Source organism: Psammomys obesus, unplaced genomic scaffold (genome assembly GCF_907164565.1).
Source record: "Psammomys obesus unplaced genomic scaffold, mPsaObe1.curated_primary_1811, whole genome shotgun sequence".
Lineage (NCBI taxonomy): Eukaryota > Metazoa > Chordata > Mammalia > Rodentia > Muridae > Psammomys > Psammomys obesus.
In genome coordinates, this window is record NW_026585691.1 from 14109518 (window position 1) to 14120839 (window position 11322).

General features: G+C 44.1%; 1 protein-coding gene across 1 annotated transcript; it reads left to right on the forward strand.

Moving 5' to 3' along the window:
• The first annotated feature begins 2777 nt into the window (after window positions 1-2777).
• On the forward strand, window positions 2778-8025 carry Klhl31 (kelch like family member 31). The gene is made up of 2 exons (XM_055598820.1): window positions 2778-3949; window positions 7293-8025. Exons 1-2 carry the CDS (start codon window positions 2778-2780, stop codon window positions 8023-8025), a joined length of 1905 nt encoding a protein of 634 aa, XP_055454795.1.
• Window positions 8026-11322: the final 3297 nt, after the last annotated feature.

Sequence of the window (11322 nt, forward strand, 5' to 3'; positions counted from 1 at the left end):
GTATGTAACATTTCACAGAAAACATGGAAACTAAGCTGAGGGGTCTAATCTCCTGGCAGCATGCTTGCCTAGAATGTGGTTTCCAGCAGCTCGAAATGATAAACAAACAAACATGTTTCCAGGTGGGAAACGTAGTTTAATTGACCGTACTTGCCTAGAAAGCAAAGCTCTGGGCTAGTCCCACCTAAAGCCAGACATAATGGCTGCCCATCTGTAATTCCACCATTCAGGAGGTAGAGGTAAGAGGATCAGAAGTTCAAGGTCACCCTCACCTACAAAGCAAGTTTTCAGTCAGCCAGAGATAGGTGAAACCTTGTGTCAAAAGCAAATAACAAAAGAGTCAGAAAAAAAGAAGCCCTTACACCAGCTGATTTCTTTCTACACTGTGTCCACTTCCTTCCTGCTTTAGCTATCTGCTGTTGCCCTGACATAATTATAAACTTTATGATTCAATGTTCTCACCTTTATTTTGAGGAATCATATTTACTTTAAAAGGACTTAGTGGAAAAACAGTGTTTTAAGTTCCTCCAGATGGTTCATCATCTCCGGCGTTCTTGGCGATTCCAGAGTCCACTGTGTTTCCCCTTTCTGGATCTTTTGCAGAATCTCCCTTCCTGGTCTAGTCAGTGTGGCTCCCACTAACTCTGTTGCCTGTGCAAAAATCATCTTCACCTTTTGCTCCATCCAGGGTGTCATCAATAGCTTTGCCTCTCCCACCTCTACCCTTACCACTAGCTAACAGTTACAATGATATAAGCTAAAAGAAAACTTATTGGGACAAAGAGGGTGGCTCATTTAAGGATGACATAGAGACTAACGGGTGGAAGAAAACACTTAAAAAACATAAATTAGATATAACTGATTCTAAAGTCCACCAGTCACAATTAATCGGAATCTTCTGCTGACCTTTTCCCCAGAGTCTCAGCATACCAGAAAGTTAAAAACCTGAGGTTTGCCTATAAATATTTTGTATGCATTAAACAAACAGAATTGTAAATGTATGGCCAGCTGCTGCCCAGAGCCATGCTGAATCCTTTTTACCCTTTCAGCAGTCTCTCAAGGACCCCATAGTGGGAAGAATTTTACAAGGAACCTCAGGGAGCTCAGTGAGACCCAGCTTCAATACTGTGGCCTGAGTCCTTTCAGGTTACCAGGGCCCTGATTTATAAGTTATTTGTGTTCTAAACACCACCTCTATACCTACCTGCCATTAACAAATAATCATCTAATAATGGATAAACGGAATTGTCTTAGTTAGGGTTTCTATTGATGTGATGAAACACAAAAGGGTTTACTCAGTTTATGCTTCCACATCACAACCCATTATCAAAGGAAGTCAGGACAGGAACTCAAGAAGAAACCCAGAGGCAGCAGCGGATACAGAGGCCATGAAAGATGCTACTTACTGGCTTACTCCCCATGATTTGCTCAGCCTGCTCTCTTACAGAACCCAGGACCACCAGCCCAGCAATGCCCCCATCCACAAAGGGCTGGGCCCTTCTGCATCAGTTACTAATTCAGGAAATGCCCTGCAGGTTTGCCTAGAGCCTGATCTTACGGATGCATTCTCTCAATTGAGGTTCTCTTCTCCCTGATGACTTTAGCTTGTGTAACGTTGATGTAACACTAGCCAGCACCAGAATATTTAGCACTTTAGTCCGAAGCACACAGACCGTTCTTCTCAGCTCAGGGTTTCCTTGAAAGCCCATTATGTGCATGAATAAAACACTGGCTATGTGGGTTCTTCCAAGGACCCAGACAAGGCCTACATTTCCTCGGCTATAAATGTAGCTCTTTGCTTTCACTTTGTATTTGTCACAGATGACACGTTTACTGCTCCATCATTCCCAGAAAACCGCTGTCTGTCTGTGCAATAGTGGATATCTTTTAACTTCTTGCTGAATGAAGTAATTTAAAATTTTCTCAAACAAACCCAACAAGGGGATACTCAATATGTAAGGGCCATGCATTTTTAAAAGTAACTGTAAAAACCAATGAGAAAGGACATATATCCACTAAAGGACATGTATCCATGAACGAAATATAACGATGTTAGCAAAGTGGGAAGAAAACCAGTCCTCAAAACAAGCGGGTCCTTCTGATCTCCTGATACACGCTGCTGTCCTGCTATGTCCTCTTGGGCAAGCACAGGGACAAGTGCTGTTGGGGGCACAAGAACACAGATCCTTTCCTTTAAATTCTTTGGCAAACCCCATATCCTATATAAGGATCACTAAATTCTAGCTATAAGTATAGCTTCAAATATGGTAGGTTGCACTGATGTTGCTAAAGGGGGTCTTTTTTTCATAGTATTTTATAATTTTCATGGATCCCTAAACTTTAATATTTTTAAGAGGAAATTCTGTAAGGTAGCCATAATCCACTTTATTTATTTATTTATTTATTTATTTATTTATTTATTTATTTATTTGGTTTAGCCTTCCTAATGCTTCCATTCCACATCTGAACCAGAGAACTTCTCGTTGCTAATGGGTCATAATTGCTTGGCAATACACCCTTCGGGAGATTCCATCTGTAAATACACAGCTTTCTAGAATCATATTCAATGTCTGAGGCTTGAAATAATAACATCACTGAGATGTGTGTCTCGCTCAATGTCTTTGAACATGTTTTGAGGACTAACCTACTTTATGCAATTATAAAACCGTTCTTATGAAAGTTTCTAGTATAATATTTCCAAGTCCAAAGCACAACACAAATAAGCTCATCTCCTTCTCTTTTAGTGAGTTCTTGACTGTGACAGCACCACAGCTAACATGGCCCCCAAAAAGAAGACTACCAAGAAGAACAAGGCGGAGATCAACGAGATGACAATCATCGTAGAAGACAGCCCCCTAAACAAGTTGAATGCTCTACACGGGCTCCTAGAGGGAGGCAACAGCCTTAGCTGTGTTTCTTCTGAGCTAACAGACACTTCTTATGGGCCCAACCTCCTGGAAGGTTTAAGTAAAATGCGGCAAGAGAGCTTTCTGTGTGACTTGGTCATTGGCACCAAAACCAAATCCTTTGATGTTCACAAATCCGTGATGGCTTCATGCAGCGAATACTTCTACAACATCCTTAAAAATGACCCATCAACGAAAAGGGTGGACCTCAATGATATCGCGCCCTTAGGTCTAGCCACTGTGATCGCGTACGCTTACTCGGGAAAGCTGACGCTCTCTCTCTACACAATAGGAAGCATCATTTCTGCTGCCGTGTACCTTCAGATCCACACACTCGTAAAGATGTGCAGCGATTTTCTGATACGAGAGATCAGCGTTGAGAACTGCATGTATGTTGTTAACATTGCTGAAACATACTGCTTGAAAAATGCGAAAGCCACAGCCCAGAAATTTATCCGGGATAACTTCATAGAATTTGCGGAATCTGAACAATTTATGAAGCTTACCTTTGAGCAAATAAATGAGCTTCTCATAGATGACGACTTGCAATTGCCTTCTGAGCTAGTAGCATTCCAGATTGCAATGAAATGGTTAGAATTCGACCAAAAGAGAGTGAAGCACGCTGCGGATCTTTTAAGCAATATTCGCTTTGGTACCATCTCTGCCCAAGACCTGGTCAATTATGTTCAGACTGTACCAAGGATGATGCAAGACGCCGATTGCCATAAACTGCTGGTGGATGCTATGAACTATCATTTACTACCTTACCATCAGAACACACTGCAATCTAGGCGAACGAGAATTAGAGGTGGCTGCCGAGTCCTTATCACTGTTGGGGGAAGGCCTGGCCTGACCGAGAAGTCCCTCAGTAGAGACATTTTATATAGAGACCCTGAAAATGGATGGAGCAAGCTCACGGAAATGCCAGCCAAGAGTTTTAATCAGTGTGTGGCCGTGATGGACGGATTCCTTTATGTTGCCGGTGGCGAGGACCAGAATGATGCGAGAAACCAAGCTAAGCACGCTGTCAGCAATTTCTGCAGGTACCCATTGCTCTGTTGGTAATGCAGATGAACTGACAGGTGGTGAAACTGCCTTGTCCCAGAATTAATAATGCCCGTTGTCTTAAGTGCATTAACCAGGTAGTACTGACGTTTTAGATATTTTCCACCTTTCATATAAAGTGCATCCGAGATGTATGCACCCTAGATTTCTTTCTTCTTTTCTTTTCTTTTTGCATTTTAATAGTTTTCAGTTAGCATGCAAAGGGATGGATTTCATTTTGGCGTTTTCGTGCATACATACACGCCGTTATACTTTCTTATGCCTACCCCTGTCCACTCTCTTTCCCTGCTCCTGCCTCTCTCTTAATGGTCCCCTTTCTCATTCACCAGAGTCCTCCCACCATTTCCATACCACATGAATTCCATTACTACCCTGCTCTTAAAAATATTTTCCTCGCCTTTCATGGTTGCCTTTCTATTTTCATCACATACACATATACACACAAAGGGAGAGAGACCATGGATGCAGGCACAGACAGACAGACAGACACACACACACAGAAGCGAGGGAGACACACAGAGACAGAGACAGAGACAGAAGCAGAGACACAGAGAGACTGAAATTCTGCATGTGACAAAACAGAGAATTGTCATTTTGAGTCTATCTTATACTTTGTTTAACAAAACAATCTCCAGTTACCTCTATTTCTCCCAAAATGTCATGATTTCACTATTTTTTTTTAAATGAAAAATTCCACTGTGAACTTCTAGCATATTTTATTTCCCTTTTTAATGGCTGCTGGACATCTTAAGTGATTCCAGTTTCTGGCTACTGTGAGTGGAGCAGCAGGAAACATGGAGGTGCGGACATCTGTAGGGTGTTTGACTCAGGGTCCTCTGGGTACACTTCCAGGAAGGCTATCACTGTCATTTTTACTCGAGAAGCCGCCATACTGATTTTTGTCATCGTTTACATTCTCACCAGCAGTGAACATGGATCCCTCTTTCCCTATATCCTTACAAGTCCTTCTCTCATTCGTTTTCTTTATGACATCCTTTCAGACCCAGATGAGATGGAATCGCAAAGCAGTTTTAATTCATGTTACCCTGACGGCTAAGAATATTGAAAACCTTTCCAAATACTTATTGGCCATTGATGTTTTCTCTTTTGACAGTTGTCTGTTCAGTTCATTAATTCATGTATTGGCTGGGTTGAGTTTTGACTGAATTTTGCAGTTCATTGTATAGTCTAAATACCAATCCTTATGTGACACAGACTCAGCAGAGGTTTACCCCGTCTGGAAGAGGAGCTAGAGACATGGTTTAGTGGGTAATGTGCTCAGAGCAGAAGCCTGATAGCCGGAGTTTAGGGCCCCTGGACACACACAAAATGGCAGACACAGTGGCACATGAACCTGTGATCCCAGCACACCGCTCTATGAGGAGACAATGCTACAGACAGAAGAACTGCCAGAAGTTTGTGGGACAGCTAGCCAGGCTCAGACAGCAGTGAACAGGAGAGACCCTGTCTATAGCAAGGTAGAAGCAAGATCAACATCCAGGGCCGTCTTCCAACTTCTTTACATGCACCATGACATAGGCAGGTCCACACTCTCACACGGCATATGCACACTTACACACACACACACACACACACACACACACACACACACACCACACTCCACCCACACAGACAGCAAAAAAATGTTCAAAACAATAAAATAATGCAAATTTTCTTAAAGCCTCTCTATTGACAACTGTGAGACTCGTAACTGGCAAACAGAACACAATCATTAAAATATGGCAGCTAATTGATTTAAAATATTTGAAAATTGAATAGCCTAGAAGGTATTATTTGAACACATACAAAAAGAACGAAAATGCACTATATCTCTCAAAACTGAATTTGAGGCCATACTACCTTTGAGTATGACAAAAATAATTAAACTTCCATGTATACAAAATATACAAAAGGTGCTTTTATCTTGGCAGTAGTACAAAAATCAAACATAACCAAGGAGCAAAAGTTTTAGGATTTGTTTTAATTGGTTCATTATATGTGTTTACCTGCCACTTGCCAAGACTCCGAACAAAACACTGGAAAGACGGATCAGTGGTTAAAAACTCTATTATTCTTGCAGAGGGACCCAGGTTTAGTTCCCAGGATCACAGCAGGTGGCTCAAGCCAGCCTGTAACTCCAGCACCAGGGCATCCAACCCCCTCTTCTGGCCTCCAAAGGCACCTGCAGTCACAGGCACACACACACACACACACAGACATGCACACACACACTTTATATATACAATTACATATGTGTGTGATATATCATTAATATATTTTGTATTATAGCACATACTTTATGTAATATGTATATATATGTATATATATATGTATATATTTTTTCTTTTTAAAAATCCAAGCAATTGATTTTCTGTCTGTTCATTCCTTTTCGGTTCTGGGCCTGTGTCAAGCAAGCGCTCCGTCCCTGAGCTGCAGCTTCAGCCCCAGTGCTCTGTCCTTATCTATATCTGTACTTAGACTTTATTTGGGACAGGGGTGAACTCTGTTTACAGAACCTCTGAAATGTATGAACAAGGAACCATGAATTCGTTCACTGGGTCTGCGTCTTTTCCTTCGGCTGGGTTTCTCACCATTTAATATTCAAGACACTTTTCTTTGTATTGATTTATATACTGAAAATACTGCAGCACTTAAAAAAAAAAAACCTATAAGCTGGAGCTTTTACCAGTAAAAATCTATTAAGAGAAACCAAGCCTTTGTTGCTGCTTTTAGATTTAATCCCATTGGTCTCTTTCTAACCCTCAGAAGGGGTAGTTTAGCTTTCTATCAGTGCAACCAATGGCCAGGACACACATTTCAACGAGAGGTTTTTAAAAGAAGAAATCCAATCAGGCAACGCTTAATACTTTCATACTTAACCAGCAAGAAAGAGCTAGGGGTATTGGTGTCTGAAAAGAGAGTAGAATCGCCTTAAATGGACAGGCTCCCTCTTCGGAAACGCAGTTTCTGACCGGCAGCCCATTAAATCTCCGTGCAAGGCACAGGGGTGGAAAGATTTTGGTGGGATCCTCTTGTTGTTCGTTTTGCTTTCTGTTTGTTTGTTTTTAGGTACGGGTAAAAGAAATATCTTCCGAATGGGGAGAGAAGGAAACATCTCTCTCTCTCTCTCTCTCTCTCTTTTTCTCCTCCTGAATGAGAGAAGTAGCTGTAGGTGGAGGGAGGGGGTCAGGAGTGTCTGCTGACCCGGGGTGGGGGTGGGGAGGCTTCTCTGCCTGGGTAAGGTCAATATTCCCACTTACGCGCCGCTGGGCCACATGGGCTCTCCTGCTCAGGCGCTCAAACTGTCCCGTGTCATCTCAGGTACGATCCCCGCTTCAACACCTGGATCCACCTGGGCAGCATGAACCAGAAGCGCACGCACTTCAGCCTGAGCGTGTTCAACGGGCTCCTGTACGCGGCGGGAGGCCGCAACGCGGAGGGCAGCCTGGCCTCGCTGGAGTGCTACGTGCCCTCCAGCAACCAGTGGCAGCCCAAAGCGCCGCTGGAGGTGGCCCGCTGCTGTCACGCCAGCGCCGTGGCCGACGGCCGCGTGGTGGTGACGGGCGGCTACATCGGCGGCGCGTACTCGCGCTCCGCGTGCGCCTACGACCCCGCGCACGACGCCTGGCAGGAGCTGCCCGCGCTGAGCACGCCCCGGGGCTGGCACTGCGCGGTGGCCCTGGGCGACAGGGTGTACGTGATGGGGGGCAGCCAGCTGGGGCCCCGCGGGGAGCGCGTGGACGTGCTCACGGTGGAGAGCCTCGGCCCCGCGGCGCGCCAGTGGAGCTTCGCGGCGCCCCTGCCGGTGGGCGTGAGCACGGCGGGCGTCTCGGCGCTCAACGGCCGCGCCTACCTGGTGGGCGGCTGGAACGAGGGCGAGAAGAAGTACAAGAAGTGCATCCAGTGCTTCAACCCCGAGCTCAACGAGTGGACGGAGGACGACGAGCTGCCGGAGGCCACCGTGGGCGTGTCCTGCTGCACGCTGGCCATGCCCAACAGCGTGTCCCGAGAGTCGCGGGCCAGCTCGGTGTCCTCCGTGCCGGTCAGCATCTGAACGCGTTGCTTCCCCGAGGCCCTGTGGTCAGACTGGGAGTGGACCACAAGGAGAAACTAGGCACCGGTTACTACAGTGATGGTGATTCAGATTCTTAGTTGGGCAGCATCTACCTCAGTCTTTCCCCGGCCTCCCACCCACGAAACACAGAGCTGCAGCCAACACAGGAAGCTATTTCGTTCTGCAGCCACTGGGTGGCAAGCGGAGTTTGCTGCGGGCGCTCTTGTAGGGAGGCAAGCTTCCTAAATTCACAGCAGTTGCACACAGGCTGAGATTTTCTCCACACCGCACACACGAAACTCACTTGATTATGCGGTTTCCTAGTCAAAGCAGTATTCTCCTCTCTGTTTCTTTGGGGTGGGGTGGGGGGGAGCTGAAAATACCCATCTCAAATTTCCAGACGACCGTCGTCTGTTATCTATAATGATTTACTTCTATATTTCAACGTAAAATCTTCTTTCCCCCTAATTGACTGAAAAGAACTTAAAAAAAAAAATTATAGCCACAGAGCTTTAAACAGGATGTGGCTGAAAAGCAACACATTCTACCTGGGAAAGGACAAGGGGACAGTTTGGAACGGATGCTGTGTGACCCCGCCCTCTTCTTGATGCTCAAGGTCCTTTTCTATCATAAAATTCTACTCTCAGAAGAGGAACAGTACTCTGTCATTTAGTTTTTAGTGTAAGTTTAAATCATTTTGGCGTTTTTCTTAGAAACATTTCCACTTTTATTTCTTATCCTTATACATTAAGAGACTTTTTTAAATCAGGGAGCCCATATCCAGTCCTCATTTTCTTTTATTTTTTGAGACAGGGTTTCACTAGGTAAACCGCTACTCCCAGTGCCTCCTGTGTGCTGGGATTAAAGGCATGTGCCGCCACTCCCAGCCCTCATTTTAATTTTAAAGTAGGGTTTTTACTAGGTTGCTCAGGTTGGCCTTGAATTTAAAATCCTCCTGTTTCAAACTCTCCAGTAGCTGGGATTACAGAGCCCCGCCACCAGGTACAGCTTCACCTGACACAGACATGGAAGAATTGCCTCTAACCTTAGCCCGAATAATCACCAAATAACACTGTGTTCCTGAGTATCATGAACTTCAGCTTAGCGTTTGGGCTAAATTTTTACTAGCCTACTCTTTCGCATGGTGACGATGAAGAAAACATTTGGGGTTCTTGGATTCGACAATAACTGGGTGAATGGGTGGGTTCACTTGCTGAGGAATGCTGTTTCCTCCTGATATCTAACTTAAAATATCAAACCAATAATATATGCTCTTTAGGATTTACTTTTGGTAATACCACTTACTCCAAATTGCTTTGCAAAGAGACAGGGTCTTATGATGTAACTCTGGCTGTCCTAGAACTCATTAGGTAAACCAAGCTGGCCTCGAACTCACTGAAATCTGTCTATCTCTGCCTCCTGAATGCTGGGATTAAAGGCTTGTGCCACCACTTATTTGCCAAGTTTGGGAGAGAGGGGAAGGATTGTGGGAAATGATGCATATTTCCCCTAAATATATCAGTTTATTCTTTGTGGTATATTCATTTTGGGAAGAAAGGGTGTATCAACTGTGGGTTATGTTCAATTAGACAACTTAAAGGGATGACTGGGTTATCTGGAACTATATCTTGGTTGTCATTAACCCAAGCTTTTCCTACTGCCTGTGTGTTGTTGTAGTTGTAAAGGTCATATCTAAAGCACAGCCCCCTTGTCTGTGGGTTAACACATCTGTAAGTGCAGCTAGCCCCAGGATGAAGAGTTTTGAAAAGAAAATGCATAGGAAACGTACCAAATCTTTATTTTTTATTTTGTATTTTCCCCCCCCGAGCAATAGAGTTTATATAGCAATTGCATTGTATTAGATACTATAATAACCAAGAAACAATATAAATTGCACAAGAAGATATGAGCAGGTTATCTGTAAATACTATACCGTTTTGTAGATGGCACGTGAGCATCAACAAGCACTGTTTATCCTAACAAGGGGTGGGGCATGTCCTGGTACCAATCTTCCAAGGACACTGGGGAATGCTGCGCTTTATTCTAACTGTGAAAAGCGGCTCCAATGAAACATTTTTGAAACAACCTTCCTCATCACCCCTAATGAAAAGTTCTGTTTGGGGTATTCAGTGGTAACACTCTGGAACAGACTGTAGACAGTGGAAATAAGTAAGACATCATTAGCATAAAAATACAGAGAGAAAGAAGTGTTTCATCAAGTCCAGGGAAAATCTAAAGGCGCCAGCTCCTTTGACTCCATGACTACGCAGGCTGAAAAACAAAACTGTGAGAAAATGGCTTCTGGAGCAAGTTACCCCCTGGCTGAGGCATGCAGCAGCATTTGGGAAATAAACTCCATTTCCAATGCATAATTTTGGCCACCACTTGCCAAGGCCTGGGTGAGGGCGGCTATCTCATCTTCTGAGGGCAGCACACACCTCTGCAACTGAAAAGCCTGCAGCATACTGTTAATTTCTAGAGAGAAAACGGTGCTTCGTTGAGGGTTACAGATAATCGAACAAACGTGATTTATTTATGCACAGTAATAGACATTTCTCACATTGAGAATGCATAAGTGTCCAGAGGAAGCAAAAAAAAAAAAAAATCAATGCATTGCAGTATCTCAGGATTTAAAACATGAGGAGAGAGACAGAGAGTAGAGGGCTCTTCATCTCTTGTTGCTGGTGGGGTAGGTTGTGGAGGTTATAAAGCCACAGGCCTGTTACAGCTGAGAAGATTGCAATTGTCGTCTGACTGATTTTCTGTATTGTTAATCTGAAGACTTGGAAAATGTACATAGCCGGGTTTGCCAAGTCCTAGGTGCATCGAGGCCGACGTTGCTGCTCCTTGGAGGCACCATGTGCTTTCCAGCTGCAAACTTCACCGTGTTTTATTGTGGTTCGTGCTTACTAAACCCAGTTACACCCCCAGGACCCAAACATGTATTTCTGTTTTATCTTTCTCAAAGAAAATGACTGGTGATTTCTTTTTCAGTGCTGGAGTTCTGTGATTGAATAAATGTACCAGCTCAGCTTATCAGAAAATAGCATGTTACCCAGCAGCCAAAACAATAAAACTCAAGCTGCCTTTTTCTGAATGGGCCAGTGACCTGATAAGAATGTTCTCCGGAAGCCAGATCTAGAGTGTCCATCTTCTCTGGGCTACTAGGCCAAGCTGTGGTCCCTAACTCATTAGTTAATTTCAGCACTCTGAGTACATTTTTATTGTCACTTCCTGTTGCAAGAGTGGTCACGAATAGATAGATGGTCAGTGATGGGCGGTTTAACATAGTTTTCT

Coding starts and splice junctions, on each gene's coding strand:
- Klhl31 (XM_055598820.1), top strand. CDS start 2,778: ATGGCCCCCAAAAAGAAGACTACCAAGAAGAACAAGGCGGAGATCAAC. Junction 3,950..7,292: donor GCTGTCAGCAATTTCTGCAG/GTACCCATTGCT, acceptor GTGTCATCTCAG/GTACGATCCCCGCTTCAACA.